The sequence below is a fragment of the Anopheles arabiensis genome, chromosome 3 (genome assembly GCF_016920715.1).
Source record: "Anopheles arabiensis isolate DONGOLA chromosome 3, AaraD3, whole genome shotgun sequence".
Classification (NCBI taxonomy): domain Eukaryota; kingdom Metazoa; phylum Arthropoda; class Insecta; order Diptera; family Culicidae; genus Anopheles; species Anopheles arabiensis.
This window is the reverse complement of record NC_053518.1, coordinates 35,735,772-35,751,953: the sequence shown is the minus strand read 5'-3', so window position 1 is coordinate 35,751,953 and position 16,182 is coordinate 35,735,772. Positions and strand designations below refer to the sequence as shown.

Below are 16,182 nucleotides of genomic sequence, written 5' to 3'. Positions count from 1 at the left end.
TATAGGCTCTCGAGGGCCGTAGTTTGGAGACCCCTGGATTAGGCTACAAACTGGCAATAGTAAAAGCTTATATTATCTCATTAAAGTCCCTGAACACTCATCAAACGAATAGTTCATAGTAAATATGCTCTCGGCACATTGCGGGCACTCTGAGCAGCCTGTGGACGAGATTATTCAAACTAAGTCAATTCAAACGAAACCATAATGTAATAGGCTATATTTATTTTTCCCCCGTCTCTTGGTACCTCGTCTGAAATTTGACTTAAACAATAAGAAAATTCATAGCTGCAATGTTGGAGGTAATGACATTAATGTTAATGTAAAATCCTCTCACATGACAAAATTCGAGCATGATTGGATCATGTGATATTATTGAAAAAAATCGAGCAGTTACGGGCTATGTCGGGCGAATATAAACCAGTGTACAACAAAGTAATTCGTTCGAAAACAATCAATACTTCAAAAGAACCTCAAGCGAGAAATAAATCTACTATAACAAATCTCTGTATTCCTTCACAATACCTGAGAGAGTGAGTTCCAAAATCATCCATTTATATGAAAGTTTCACACCATGTGCCGTCGGAAGTATGCACGAACTAAACTGAACGTCAGCGTAGAATTTTATAATGTAAATATGAGTTTGCAGGTTCAATATTTCAACGAGGCATCAAAGAAAATGCTCAATAATTTATAAAAACCATTCATTAAAACATCACCGAAAGGTATACTACAAACCATAAAAAAGCCACGCCAATATCCTGAGCTTCTTTAGCTTTTCCTCCTTCAACATCGTTTGATGAATAACACCTACGAAACCACCCTGTGTCCAAGCCAACAACGGATGATTGCGCTTCATCATCATCATCATCATCCGACTGTGCATCACACCTTTCGCCGGACGACAGCAAATGTTGATTTATCACGCGGATAGGATGTCATTTGATCGCGAAGCCAGCGCGCGATAGCGCAGGAAGCCAGTCGGCTACGCCCGGGCGCTTGGGACGGCTTGGCGACCGACCGGTCGACTGGTGACCGCAAATCAAACGACCGACCTGTCCCAAAAACCTCACACAGAGAGAGAGAGTGAGAGAGGCATAAAGAGAGCGAAACAGAGAGAGAGAGACAGAGAAAGCTGATAGACCCCCACCGGCGGGTACGATGATCCGAATCGCAAAACCCAATTACGGATTATCTCGCGGAGCCGCACAGTTTCTCGGCTTTCGCTTCGCGGTCCCGAAATGTGCTGACTTGCGGTGATGCCGTGTGAACACCATCATCATTGCGTCCCACCATCTGCAACCCTTCCTTCCACCTTCCACTACCCAACGACCTGGTCCTGGGTCTTGAGCAGTAAGCCGTCAGGCCGGCAAACAGGCAGTGCGGAGCCGAGCGCACAGGAAAAGCACGGGGAAAATGTTTATTATTATGTCGCTTATCGGAATCACGGTTCGGTGGTTTAATTGATTGACTTTCGCCCGGCATTATCGGCAAGGCGGTACACGGCCTACCGCGACCACGGGCAATTCATTTGCAGCGGGCCGTCGAAACTCGCGCCATCGATAAACCTCCTTTTCCTGTTCCACTGTTCCCCGTTTCACACATAAACACACATCACACTGTAGAGCGGGTGTAGAAACACCAAACCAGTGGACATTCGATACGAAGCGAAGGATTAAAGTATCCTTTTGTGCCATCGTGCCATATGGAAATTGGAACCCAGTATGTTTGTGCGCACCATGTGATCCAAAGACACGGCACAGCAAAAGCGTTGTTTCTTTGACCGCGCCAAACGAGCACGAGAACAACACGGGGACCCGCAGCATTTGGCGTCGCATAACGCAGCGGCGCCTGAGCTCATCAGCGGTACCACTCCCACCGACGTTCATTAGAAAGAAACACGTCGTTACCGGTGAGGATTTGCTGCCGAGGACGAAATTGACAATTAAGTTAGACACACAAACGAGTGATGGATGTTGATTGCGAGTTTTGCCGATGCCGGTTGATGCAAATAAGCCAATCCTTTTGCCGGGACTAAGGGGGAGTAAGCCACTGAAGAACGGGACTTCTAATGGGAACTGTTGAGGGTTAAGGTTTTAGAACAAAGTCGAAGAATTGTATACAGTTGAAGATGATGTTAAAGGAAATGCCATTTGAGTCAAATACGTTTCGGTAGATTGTACATGGTCCTTCAATAAAGCGCCTGAATATATGCAATTTTCATCACAAAATCATATTTGGATACTATGAAAGCATCTTTAGCTTTGTAATTTGTATTCATAATAGACCATACATACTGCTACATAATAGAAGAGAGGGTAATTTATCATTTGCTCAATGTAATCTATATTTTCATGCCATAGTGTTCTGCGAGAATCAAATCTTACCATTTTGACTATGATTTATTGTTCCATATTCACGAAACTGATTATAATTGCAGTTTAATTCTGCCAATCAAAGCATTGGAAGCGAAGAATGAATGCGTTTCCTTGTCTCCTCTATTTGGCAACTGATAAAAGCTGTTCCTAGATAGATAGCTGCTCGCTTAGTACAGGCTGGACGACCTTTAGCCACTGACACTATTGAATAGACTAACTGCCACCATTGCACCAACAAATACAAACTAAACTAGTGTCATACCACACCATAGCCAGCGCAAATCCACCTTTTGCTTCATTTTACTTTCGTAAACTTGTTCCACCGACTGCACCGTATTGTATCCCCATTGGGGTGTTAAGGCGAAGCAACCGTGTTCCACGGCGACTGCACAAACCGTGTTAGTCGACAGGGTTTTACTTGCTGCTGGGCGCCTTTCTTAACGCTACAATCCCCTTAGCTGCCATCACACATGGCGCCACAAAAGAGTGACACAAACCGTTCGACATTATTTTCCCTCACGTCGCTTACTTATTCAAATCACATCCTGTCCCGGATGTGTCCTTTCCAAACAATGCACGAGCATACAGTGATACAGTGAATTTATCTCTTTTTTTGCATTTCCCTTATTTTTATTCCACATCACAGCCCGCGATAGTTGCAAAACTACGCGCAAACACTCAGCGCGTGAATAAAATGGGACGATCGCTATATAAAAAAGCAACTTCCATCGACACACACACACCCTTGTGGCCGTTGGTGGATCCGACTCACAAACAAAAAGTACCCCGTCGGAACTAGCGAGCGACCGTGGACGAAACGCTGGCGAAGCATACATTTATGCAAATACATTTTTATGCAGCGGTGCTTGCAGCTCGAAAAAGTTGCAGCTTAAGGCTGCTGGTGCGATGCCATGTTTTCTAAAACACTCTGTTTTTCACACCCTCTGTGAAGTTGGGACATTGCGTTTTGATTTTTTCACTAATGAGCACACCACCGGATATTATGCTGTGGAAGGACAACTTATCCAACCCCAAAAGCGTCGTGTCGCAGGGATCGCATTTTTCGCTTGTGTCTTGCTGGTTGAGCGGGTTGCATTAAGCGCTTGTGCAACGGTGCAACGATGGCGGCAGCAGCATTAATAGTCGTTTTGTAGTTGTTTCTCACCCGGTTCAGTCTGTGCCAATATGCTACTAAATGCCAGCCAAAAGTGTACCGACAGCTTTCGAAGGATTCATTTTTGCACACGACTCTTTGGTGGATTTGTTTCCTCCCCCGATGCACTCGAATGCCACTGCCCGCTGGCGTACAACTAAATCAAGAGAAACTTCCCAGCTGGTAGGGCAGACTTTGGGCCGCATAGTTTCGTTGGAAAAGCAAGGGTCGGTGGCTGATGAAGTGCACTTTGCGCGAGTTACAGTTGATAGCTCGGGGACATGCAGGATTTTAAGCTATAATTAAAATGCTTTAACTAAATGGTGTGATTTATAAAATTTTAAACACACGCTTTTCTCACATACATACTGCAAATACCCGGGCTTCCTAACAAAGAAAGCTTATGGTACATTTTTCCCCAATTCCTCCCGTCTCACAACTCTTGTCAACCCGGTTCACGAATCACGAAACGATGACCTGTGCTGTGTGTGCATGTACGGAGCTCATTTTATTTGTGTGCCGAGTCTAATGAAATTTAAATAAAATTAACAACTCGCAACTCGCTGGCTGGGCGATTGTTTGGCGACGTTCTAAACTTAGCAGCTGGCTGGGAGCTGGCGTTCATTTGGCGCGATTGTGCGCCGTCCGGAAAAAGCAAAAACAGATAAAAGGAAACAAATAGAAAGCTGTCAACAATTCAGCGCAAATCCGAAAGGCAACAGTGGCGGCGTACAAATTATACCAAACCAAATTGGAAATGCAAGTCCGCTTTTTTTGTTCGGTGCGGAAGGATATGCTAAACTATATACCTGCATGAATAGGGACAGAGGCACAGAGAGAGAGAGAGAGAGAGAGATTTTATCTGTCCAATATAGTGATAGTGCGTTTATAGTTGGGTAAAAGGTGGTGGACGCCATACAATTTCTGAAAACGGCGCCTTTCAGCTACACGCCATGGGAACAACTGATCAACATAAAAAAGACACCCCCAACCGGACACGGTGTGTGTGTGTGTGTGTGCGTCAGGTGGTGCCACGACCAGATAATATTGCCCGTCCGTCAATAGCACCACGGGGCGCGGGAAAAGTACCTCGTGGTCCAGGCGCGACCATCACCGCCTGGTAGCTGCTCTTACCAGCATCGCAAACAGCGCTGGTGATGGACCGTCCTTTCGGTCCATTTGGTGTCTCTCCCACGGAAGCTATCAAGCACCACCACCCGGGAAGCTTTCCCCGCCAACAAAGTACGCCCCCCACCAAAACACTACGCGCATCCGCAACAATTCGAGCGCATCGTACAATGAAATGATGTCATAATGCCTATCCCACGGATCAAAGGACGGAACGCGTAGCGAACAACGGGCAACAAAAACATAAATGAAAAAGGGGAAACACTAACCGTCTGGACTGAACCTTCGACCTTCGGCTGGGTTTGGGCTATGTGCTCTGCTGCTGCTGCTGCTGTACGAGGTGTTTCCCGTCACACGGCGAACAATAAATCGTACCGTGACGTGTTGAACAAAATAAATAAAATTGGCTTTCGGCAGATAAGCCCACTTACAAATAGCTTTTCTGTTGAAAATCCCGATGTTACTCGGTGGAATGTGATCACCGCTTGGTGGGCTTGCAACGATGGGGACTGTAGTACGGAGTCGTTTTCACTTCCTGGTGCAGTTGTTGGAGAAGTTGGAGATATTCGTCCTGAAATAAAAAAAGTTGGAATTTAATTTTATTAACACGTTGATATCAGTCTAGTATATCCTGATTGTTACGGAATATCCTAAAACTCCAGCAAAACTGTATTAACCGCAAAGGACTTTTAATACTAATAGTAAATTCCTCAGAACAAATATTACTAAACTTTTTAGTGTATCTTCAAGTGTTTAGTCCAAAATTTCAGCACTGAATTCTGTCGAAAAACTTCCCCGTGCTTTGAGGGTAACTTTTCCAATAAATCGTTCAGGCTCCTGCACATCTCCCTAAACAATATCGCTCGCAGTAACGATGCGATGCGTCTAATCCAACTCACCCAGAACATCCAGCAATATACACGTACACACACACACACATCCGTCCATTCGATGCGTCTTTCCTAACGCCTTCCGGAACCGTGTTAAACAAAACACACAACACGTGGTTAAAATCACACAGCTTCAATCCACCGTCACAGGGAGGCACAGCAGAAGCGTTTCCCTTTTTCTGGGGATGACGTTCCCTCGCGTCCATGGCTACCACGTTTTTTTTTTGCGTTTATATGCAATGAAATGAAGTTGACATGGACCACATTGCTCTACATGTGTCATCTGGGCAACCAACTGTCACGTGACACAATTCAAATTGATTTTTTATCACGAAAAAAAGCACAAGATTAAAGGATCATACCACAGACCTTCAAAATCACCCCATGTATTGGGGTTGTAACCTCACAGCTTTTCGGTTTAAATTCCTTTTCATGACCATTCTTTCCATTCATGACAATTCCAGTGCCACCTTAGCACGGGCAACAAGTGTCTCAGCAAAATCGCAACACTACGCAACAACTGGGCCATAGCAACAGCGCATAAACACGTGTTTTACACAAAATCGCGCCCCCTGTTCAAACTGGTATAGGTTGCCTTGGGTGCACTCGCCTTGCACCCGAATATCCTTCGCCGTATCGATCCAACGAAAAAACGGCATAAGAAGGTGCTGGTTCTGTGTTCAGTTCAGTTACAGTTCTCTCTCGGTTCGGATGTTATTTTTTCTGTTGCCGCAGTGGCTTGTCTGATATATAAATTGAAAAGTCTTCTTAACCTTTCCTTAAACTGCTCATCATTTTACCTCGTGTTGTCGAGTTAAGCGTTCCAATTCCTGTTCCAAATGAGATTGATAAAGATATACCTTCGATACTATCCACCAGGTAAGATTGGGTAATTGGGTTTTTGGCGTAATCCAACCACCAACTCCATCTAAAACGTACAACACGCTACCAGGCATTGCGCTGAACTACCAGAAGAAAGGTATCGAAGGGACCAAAATGATAGATCTGTTTGATCTTACACCAAGGTATGGAGTACTTCTAGAACTATAGACACTCATTTGATCGGCACTGACCTGCCTACACCCCCCTCCCGATCCCTTTCAGCTGTGATCTCCAAGTGCTAACGAAGCAAATTGCCTCCACCGAACCACTCATTACGCAAGAAGTGTTCCCCCAGGTGACGGAAATATTGGAAAAGTTGCAGAAAAAGCTCAAAGAACCGGTCAAGACCAAGTTTTACCTGTTCAAAACGCTGCAAACGCACATCCTGCCACTGACGAATGTGTGCTTCGACAAATCGGGCAAAAAGTACGTCCCTGTTCTTAAGAGAATTCCTTAGGATCCAACTGTTTTCGGGATGTGTGTGAACGACTCTTCTTCGCTTTTCAGATGCATTACCGGATCTTACGACCGTACCTGTCGCATCTGGAACGTGGAAAGTGGTGACGAAGAGAAAGTCCTTAAAGGGCATGAAAATGTCGTCTTCTCTGTAGCCTACAACTATCCCCGATGGTATGACTTCAAATCCCCAAAATTGAGGACTTCAAAGTTGAAGCTTCTAATTTCCACATTTCCCTACTCTCCAGCGACCGGATACTTACAGGATCATTTGACAAAACTGCCAAGATATGGAACCCCGTCTCGGGCAACTGTATCAACACACTCTGGGGTCATACGGCCGAAATTGTGGGCGCAGAGTTCAATCCCCACCAGTGTGAGCTGGTAGCAACGTGCAGCATGGACAATACGGCCCGCGTGTTTCACTCGGAAACGGGCCAGGAGATACATCTGTTTGCGGATCATTCGGCGGAAGTTATCTCGGCCCGGTTCAACAAGGAGGGCAGTCTGCTGCTTACCGCCTCGTTCGACGAAACGGCCACCGTGTGGGATATGCGAGCTAAAGAGTAAGTAACGCACTTAGGACTAGATTTTCACGGTTCAACTTCAACGATACTGTGTTCCACTTCCACTGCCAGGCACGCTATTGTTATCCGTGGACATGAGGCCGAACTAAGTAACGCTGTCTGGAACTTCCAGTGCAATCTGATCGCTACCAGCTCCCTTGACCGGACGGCCAAGATATGGGATCTGCGTCGGTTGGATGAACCACAAGCCACGGCCACCCACAAGGATGAGGTGCTGGACGTTGCGTTCAACTGTACCGGCACACGGTTAGCGACGGGCAGTGCCGACTGTACCGCCAAGGTGTGGGACGTTACGGGCAACTTCGAGCTCGTTACGATCATGGCCGGCCATTCGGACGAAGTGTCTAAGGTGACGTTCAGCCCACCGGGTGGATTGCTGCTGACGGCATCTGCCGACAAAACGGCCCGCATTTGGAACTCGGGCACCGGTACCTGCACCCAGACACTGTCCGGCCACGATGGGGAAGTGTTTTCCTGCTCGTTCAACTACTCCGGCGACGCCATCATTACCGCGTCGAAGGACAACACGTGTAAGATATGGAGATGATACGACTGGTTCTCCGGGCAGGCCTTTAAAGTATGTAACTGTATGAACGTTATTTCCAATTTCAAGCATCTCAAACTCTAGCCTCTCGCCATTAGCCTCCCCTTGTTTTTTTTTAGCGCTCTTTTCCATAACCATAGGTACCATAGACTTAGTAGGATTGTGATCTTCATGATCTTCTCCATCTTAAAACGTTCCTTATTAGTACATTTTCAGATCTGTTCGCTCCCAGTGAATAGATTCCATCGTTTGCTCAACCTTTAGTAGCCCCTTAGTAACACCCCTTAGTAGCTCGCGTAGTAACAAACGAATGCCATTGCTATACAACAGCATCAAAGTAACCCAAAACTTCCTTTAAAGATCAAGTGATCTTCATTTGATCTCCCAATCGTTGTATCCCATCGTATCACAAATCTGATTGGTGCATTAGTGCTAGAGTGGAGCTCCCGTAGCAATGGAATGACAAAAAGGGATGAAAAAAACTGCCACAACATTAGAGACATCCAACTGCCATAAAGGAACGTGTGTCAAGTAATAGTGCTATTATAGTCCAAGTGCCTATACACATCTAGCTCATCTAGGTGCTAATTGTGATGTAATGCTGCAATAAAAAACAACAACAACATAACACTAACATTTTTGCTCATCTTTCGTAGAACTTTACCTACATTTTATCTTATTCATTATTCATTTCTACTACTATTCCTACCCTTCGTACATCGTACTGTCGTACCTTTTTTTCATTTGCTGCATGTTGCTTACTTCCTTTTCGCTCTACTCTACCTCTGCTTGTTCTTTTCCTTCACTAATTATTACTACTGCTACTACTTCTGCCACTACTACTTCGGGTTCGGTTGCATTAAGGGTCAGCCTAAGAAGCAGCGGCAGAGGTACAGTGTGGCATATAGCAACCGGGAGGCCGAACACTGGACCAAGTTTTTGCTGCGCAGCTGAACGCTTGATGCTCGCGGCGAGCGGATAATATTAAAAAGGGCGGAATTCACGCGAAAGGGAATTCCGTGCCCCTTACGCGAACCGTATTATGGCATATGAATTATTACATTGATTATTTGCTAAACTGTAACCGATTTTGCATTTACTGGATAGTAGATATAGCATCAAGCTATTGCTACCGAGAACTGTTTTTGCTGTTAAAATAATACATTTAATCTCAAAGCAGGATAATGTAAATGATTAGAAACGACAAATGTTCGCGTGTAGCTTGCACCAAACCCCAGAGTAATGTGGATAATTTGAGTCCATTTGCCATGATATTGAAAGTAATAATTGAGTTTTTAAAAAAAAAAGCTTCCTGACTAAGAGAATTCTCAATCGGCGTTCAAAGTTGTGTAAATATGTTTTGCAAATTATGAGGATCTACTTCTACTAAGATGTACATGAATAAGTAATTGAGTTTTAACAACTGATTGGCTTCCTTCCCTTGAGTCCATATTATTCAAGTTCAAGTGTTAGTTATTTTACAATTATGTCTTTAAATTGTTTAAAACCAATAACTTATTATTAGAAGAATTTTATTGCACAATTGTGCCGCTAAACGAACAGCTGTTTTCGAATGTGTTGTGCAATGTTAACTTTAAAACTAATTGGGTTGAAAGAGTATCAAAGCAATTATTTATAAATATTTCACACAAAATCAGAAATTATAAATTAATGAATTAGACCAAAAATTGTAGAAATAATGCGTGATGGTCAATAAATAATCGGAGTAGAGCACAAACATGATTTTCCATCATTGGTTTTCAATTACACAATACATTCGAAACAGATGCCAATGGCAAAAAGTTGACAACATTGAAGATAGTTGCTTGTAGCACACACCATTTTCTCTTAACTTAATCATATGATTTTCTATCCTCTGCTCATGTTTTTTTTCTTTATTAAGAAGAACGCCATTGCAACCCCAAAAAGCAAACCACCATCAATCGCACTCAGTCGTCTACCAAGATTTATTAAAACATTCCTCGTACTATTCCATCCATTTGCCCTTCCTCCCCACTGCGGAATCACAGGTCGACGTGGTACAATTCATACAGCCAATATACGCAAAACCGTCTCACGTCGGGAAAGGCAATGAAAAGCATTAGTAAAAATCAAAAAATAAAGACCAAAGCAAAACAAGCAAACTGCCACCATACACAAGACACCACCACCACACATGCCATATATGCCATATACTCTGCGTCAATGAATCGCAATTCGCTCGAAATGAACAATTTCACACCGGAATGTGAGTATAATGCCATAATTTAATGCCGTCTATCGCCATTGATCACTTAATCACGATCATACACAAAAGCATAAAAAGTATAAAAAAGCATAAAAAGTATAAAAAAGCATACAAAACAACAACAAGAACCGAAAGGGAAACCGCATCAAGGCATTTGCGCGTACATTGCAGTACGTTCCTTGCAATACAATGCATTAAAACGTGAACGCCACGGTTGAACTTAGCCACAACTCATGTCATACCCATCCGTAAGCATTGCCACCTCCTCCCAAAACTAAATCTTCCTATCAAAAAGCCCTATTTTTCGCAACATAACAACCGCTTGCAGTAACGCGTATCTTTGCATTTTGATCACCTATTCTCTATATTGGCGCACCACCAGAGGAGTTTGTTGATTTCCCTTTTTTTCACTCGGTTTCGACACGTTTGCCACAATGTGGAACACAATGTGGAACACGAATGTTTGCAAGTCGAACTTAGTTGGTGATTTAATATGCTTGCTCTTTGGCACTTCACCATTACGATCATACCACTATTAGTCACATGGCGGGACAACGTGCAACGAGCGCGCACAACGGGAACGCAAGACCGTTGCGCGTACGCGAAAGAAGCATTTGTAATCGCACTCTACAACTCTTTGCAGATACTACTGCGTCAAAAGTGTATTAAAATACTGGACTAGCCTTCGGAGTGGCCCAGGAGATGGATGTGAACACGTTTCCCTGGGCATACAGTGGGAGAGCATACATCGTCGTATCGTCGCTCGTGTCTTTCTGGTTCGTGGTTTATTTTTTGTAAATAATCATTGAAGGTAGTGATTAGTGACTTGTTCTTTAGTGTTTAGAGTTACAATCATAACGTTGAATCATAGAATCGAATATGAACTTACGAGTTGATAGAGCAAGGCACAGCTGTTAGAGTACCGTTTTAAAGAGTGTTATGTTTTTATTTAACTGTTATAGTCTAAACATGCAACAGATAAGCGTACAGTGATAGTATTTAAATAGGATGGGTAACGTATTAGACTAGGATTAGTATGTAACCGTTTACCGATTGCGATTTTCCTCTATCATATTTATAAAGAAGAAAGCTTTTTAAAAGTTGAAACGTTAGATGCAGACATAGGCGAATAAAGCCCCATTTTAGGAACGCGTGTCTTTTGAGCCTCTTTTTCATCCATTGCCCCAACCGTGCTACCGTTTAGTCACACGTTTCCGAAAACTAAATCCCTAATCAGGGGCAAACCGGCATACATCTGCATACACCGGCATTCACGAGGTGCGCTCGAAACCAACCCTTCGAACCAAAGCATCGAACCAAAGCTAAACCCCTTTTGATCTTGTCGTTCGTTCGACCGATCTCGCTCCCCCTCTCTTTCTCTCTTTATCTGCCGAATGGCCATAGAAAGTTTGTTTGTTTAAACGTTCTTTAAATTGATTCTTCCGTCGATTAGAAGAGGCGGCATCATCTTCCGTATCCGCATGTACCAACCCATCCACCCACCCAATTGCCATCTAAGCCTTTGCTGTTTGCTGAAGAAGCAGCATCCGCTCAGTGGTAGGTTGAAATCCTTCCTTGAAGACACACACACACCCACACACGCAGGCAGGCTTCCCAATCCCCATCATATCGAAACTGCTGCTGCTGCTGCCAAGCAAATAAACAATCCATGTTTGATTTCGTTCCTTACGGGGCTTCTTCTCGCACTTTTATGTGTGTGTGTATTTGGCCGAGAAAACGCCGGAAAGCCCGAAGACGATAAGCAGCAGCATCCCGTAGCCGCCGTCCTCTGTACCGTGTTTTTGGCGTCAGCTCAAGTGTTAACGAAACATCTGTACGGAAACTCACGACTCACTTCACACACCGACACTCACACACGGACAGGACGCATGTGTCTTTGCAGCGTGCCCAGGGATAACGAGAAGAAGGATCATCGGAATGTCTAGCGGAAGACTAAGAAACTCGGTTAGGTGTCTTTTCCCAGGAGCTTTGCTACGTGCAGCAGGACGGGGGCAGTGCTGGTAATACACAGCTGTGGGGAAATAAGAATAAGATTCGAGATCACACTAGTAGCTTGTTAGGTACAGTTTCGTTTGCTAATATTTGGTAAAGCGATGCGAATAAAATTACTGTTCTATCTGCCGAAAAGTCTTTCCAAAAAGCAGAGGGTACAAAGTTGAAATAATATTCACTTGGCACCGCCTGGGACCAATCTTCACTCTCAAATTCTCATACTCCTCCTTTCCCTATATCAAATGCTCCTATCAATTGGAAATCACATCCATCCCCCTCCACTCCAAAACCAACCCAGTGCAGTTAGGTTTCAGTTTCGTCGTTTTTCTTTCCCGTTTATGCAATGACTCAGTCAAGCGTGATTGACCGTCCGACCGGGAGCTTGCTGGATGGCCAACCGGAATAAGCATCGCTCCCACCCTGCGAGCAACGTATCGACGTAGCTTTTCCACTCTCGCTTTCACACACACACACATACATAGCCAGGACATGATCGCCTGCTGGCCTTTTTGTTGGCCTCGTTTTTCTTTCACTCGCATTACCCGAGGCATATCCGTACAAACGTTCGCATTTTCTTGGCCATGCCAGGCGAACATTTTCATTCGAACTTATTCATTCGAAAGTTGCTCCATCCGATACGGTCCGGTGCGCTAATCGGACTTCAGAGAGACATTTGTCTCGTGAGCGGAACTGAAGTCCCTCGTGTCCCTGCTTCTTAGCTTGGATCGGTCGTCTTTTGGTGGAAAACGTTCCTGATGTTGCTTGTGTTGCTGCTACTACTTCTTGAATGGGTGGGATTGGACAAGCTGGAGTTGTCAGGAGCAGCCAAAATTCAACCGTCGGATGCGGTCAGGATTAGTCAAAATTATCACGACACAAAGACATCGTCGCAAAAGCTGCTTGACCAATACGACATAATACGCACTGAGGACTATTCACTGAACGGTGGTAAAAAAAAATCATAAACATTAGGGTTCCGTTTGATGCAATAAAATATGATGTATTATTCAAATTTATAACAAATCCTTTACAACACAGCATCTTCATGCAATTGGATTAAATTCAAAACGAACGATAATCCTATAAGATTATCACAATTTCAATTCCCAATTCGAATCATAACAACACAACAGTTTTGCATGGACATATACAATTCCCACAATCCCCACAAGATAGAAAGAAGTTGCTGCCTTCTTCTCCCCATATAAGAACCAACGCAACGTTTCTCTCCTTCTTTGTGCAACATAAACGGTCAAACAATATGATTGCTTAGAGTTAAGAGAAGAATAAAAAACTCTCCGCTGTGCAAGACGCATTTTTGGTAAAAAGTCCTTTTGTTCTACGGCATAGACGGACAGCCGGGACAGAAACAAAACTACACAGCGCACACCCGGCTAGCATTTCTTCACTTCTGTGACCGACAAATCTGACCACCCGTTCCACTTTCACCCACCACCACCATCTCAAATGGGCTGTCCTTGATGCGGTCCTTTCGGCGCGGTTTCGTTTTCTTGTGTTTATTTACTCTAACACCCTTCGGGGCGTAATCGGCCCTCATTTGGGTGGGAACGGGCGGGGACAAGAAATGGGACCTTTATCCTTTCCATGCCGATCCTAAGACTTGATATTTAACGACCACGGCGACATGTTAGCAGGGCGAGTTTAAGAAGCAAATTTCCCCCTCTGCCACCCTGTCCCCGCGGCCGATTGGACCGTTTTTGGCATCCTTCGTTTCTTCGTTTTGTACGCTCTGTTAGACAAATGGCAAATATCAACAGTGCACACAACCGGTGCGGTAGGAATTGAGCTGAAATGCTGGCCAGCAGTGGGCGTAGGGTATATTTTCTTAGCTCTGGCTCTATTTGTTTCTTAAGGCTTTTGAACTTATGTACGGTGGATTGTTGTCGTATATCTATGTTTTTAGTGTGCTGCTCATGCTATTTGAGGCAGATGGAGTATGTATTTCTGACTGGAGTAGGATCAAGTGAATGCATTTGCATATCCAAATGACCGGAGAGTCGTAGCTATCTTAAACGGAATGGCTTCTCCGTTGCGTATACGAGCCAATCAGTGTTCAAACGAGTCATTGCAGACATGTGCAATTCTATATAATAAAGTGAGTCAATGAATAGCTGAGACTAACCTCTTATCCCTCATTCCGTATTCCTTAGAATGGCGATGAATTGCGGCACAAGCTGCTCCGCCGAATAACCACCAAGACTAATTTTACCAAAAAAGTCTTCACGATGCTTTTCAAACAGCACACGATTACGGCACCAATTATACAGCTGCTTTACCAACTGTGCCGTTGTATTGAACAGTTTATCCTTTGGATAGAGCTCGGGATAAACTAACCGGTTCGGAACCAATGGCACACATCCACTGTAAACCGCCTCAAGCCTGTGAATAAATCAACGAAAGTAAATTAAAATTAAATAAATATAAGCAATAAATGAGCTAATAAATTACATTGCCACTCCGTAAAACTCGTGCAGTGCGGTGGACAGTACCACATCCCCTTCGGCCAACGTGCGCAGATACTCCTCCCTCGGCAGTGGTCCAAACTGTGCCACCTTCCCCGGCAATCGCTCCTCCAGCTGCTCAAAGCAACTGGGAATGGTTTCGAATCGTTCGCCCAGTATTGAGACGCGAAAGTTGACCCCCTTTGCCTGAAGTGCCAGCAACGCTTCGACAAGCTGTTCCGGATTTTTATCGTGCTCCCAGCGATGAGGCCAAATGATGTGGAGAGGAGGGCTGAAAATTTGGAAAATAAATTATTAAACCTGTTTTGTATACGGTTACCTCTACCTTACCTTTCTTCTTTCTCTGCTTTAACGCCTCTCTTTGTCAGCTTCCCAAACTCCACCGGGAAGTACAGAACGTCACACTTTGGGACAATTTTCTCTCTCACGCCCTGGAAGCTCATGTTGGGTACCTTCCTTAAAAACGATTCTATGCAATCGAGAAAGGAGTTCATGTTGTACCGTGAGTTGAACAGTATCCTATCAGCACAAAGGCACGTCGTTATCTGGTTGATTCCATACTGGACGTCACGCTGTTTCGCATCCCTGACCGGGTAGCACAGTTGATTTTCGTGGAAGTAAACAATCTTCCGGCAGGCAGCGAGATCCGTTCGCATTCCAATCAGCTCAGCTAGGTTTAGTACCGAGCTGCAGAAGATGGTTTGGTACCGGTGGGCAGTAGAGATGCGGCCAGCAAAGTGTAACGCACTCATCCGTGCACACCAGTGCCATTTTTTCGCCGGTATGGTAAGCAGATCGTACTCTTCCTCCTTGAGATCTACAAAAAATGAGGCATTACTGTCATATGAATCAATAAGGGCGTCAATGTGGAACTTACCTTTCAGTAACACATCTACCAGTTGTTTGTGAGAACCGCCGTAGAATGCTTCCAGAATCAAAATTGGCGCCATGTGGGCAAACAGAATGCGCTGTCCTAGGCAGCCGTGTTGCACTTAAAGCAAGGGTTTTAGTTTTAAAACATTATGAAAGGTGAATATAGTCCCCGTTTTCTATTTCTCAGGCGATGGTAAATATTCGTTGTTACTGTTTGAATTAGCTTTTAAATGCCGGTAAATGCTGGAACCATGCCCGAGGCTTCCTTTGTTTTGATCCCGTTCTTCTCGCACTGGAATGACAGATGACGGTCATGTTTACGGTACGATGTTGAAAAGTCAGCTTTCCGAAAGACAGTTTAGGTTAAGAATTTGCTTTGCTAACAAAATAAAACAGGTTCAACCGATGCGGTTTTATGTGTTGTTTTCTCAATTTGTACGATTATTTCGCCTTACTTAACACAATTTGAAGCCAAACAATAATACAGAAGTTAACCACATTCTTCCGCCTTTTTCAGACTCACCCTTCCCTTGCGCCCGATTGGTACACT

General features: G+C 44.3%; 2 protein-coding genes across 7 annotated transcripts in view; one reads left to right on the top strand and one right to left on the bottom strand.

The window, feature by feature from the left end:
• Positions 1-16,182, bottom strand: part of LOC120901763 (glycosyltransferase-like domain-containing protein 1-like) — a 22,535-nt gene extending 6,353 nt beyond the window's left edge. Inside the window, exons 1-5 of one of the 4 annotated variants that reach the window (XR_005739321.1) lie at positions 15,637-16,182; positions 15,090-15,576; positions 14,746-15,030; positions 14,420-14,676; positions 5,088-5,227 (exon numbers count right to left, since the gene is read on the bottom strand). Coding sequence is in view for 2 of the 4 variants with exons in the window: in XM_040309991.1 (XP_040165925.1) it covers positions 14,430-14,676; positions 14,746-15,030; positions 15,090-15,576; positions 15,637-15,709 (1,092 nt within the window). In the remaining 2 variants the exon portion in view is untranslated. Of the gene's footprint in view, positions 1-4,065; positions 5,228-11,571; positions 12,296-14,419; positions 14,677-14,745; positions 15,031-15,089; positions 15,577-15,636 lie in introns of those variants that run through there. The other 3 variants (XR_005739320.1, XM_040309991.1, XM_040309995.1) reach the window with 3 other exon arrangements.
• Positions 6,240-11,002, top strand: LOC120901761 (dynein assembly factor with WDR repeat domains 1). Of its 3 annotated transcripts, none has more exons than XM_040309989.1 (7): positions 6,240-6,425; positions 6,499-6,571; positions 6,651-6,854; positions 6,936-7,058; positions 7,133-7,450; positions 7,523-8,048; positions 10,907-11,002. In XM_040309989.1, exons 1-6 carry the CDS (start codon positions 6,386-6,388, stop codon positions 8,016-8,018), a joined length of 1,254 nt encoding a protein of 417 aa, XP_040165923.1. In that variant the 5' UTR covers positions 6,240-6,385; the 3' UTR covers positions 8,019-8,048; positions 10,907-11,002. The 3 variants fall into 3 exon arrangements, with proteins under 3 accessions (XP_040165923.1, XP_040165924.1, XP_040165922.1); XM_040309990.1 differs by lacking the exon at positions 10,907-11,002 and adding an exon at positions 10,046-10,127; XM_040309988.1 differs by lacking the exon at positions 10,907-11,002 and adding an exon at positions 8,880-9,827.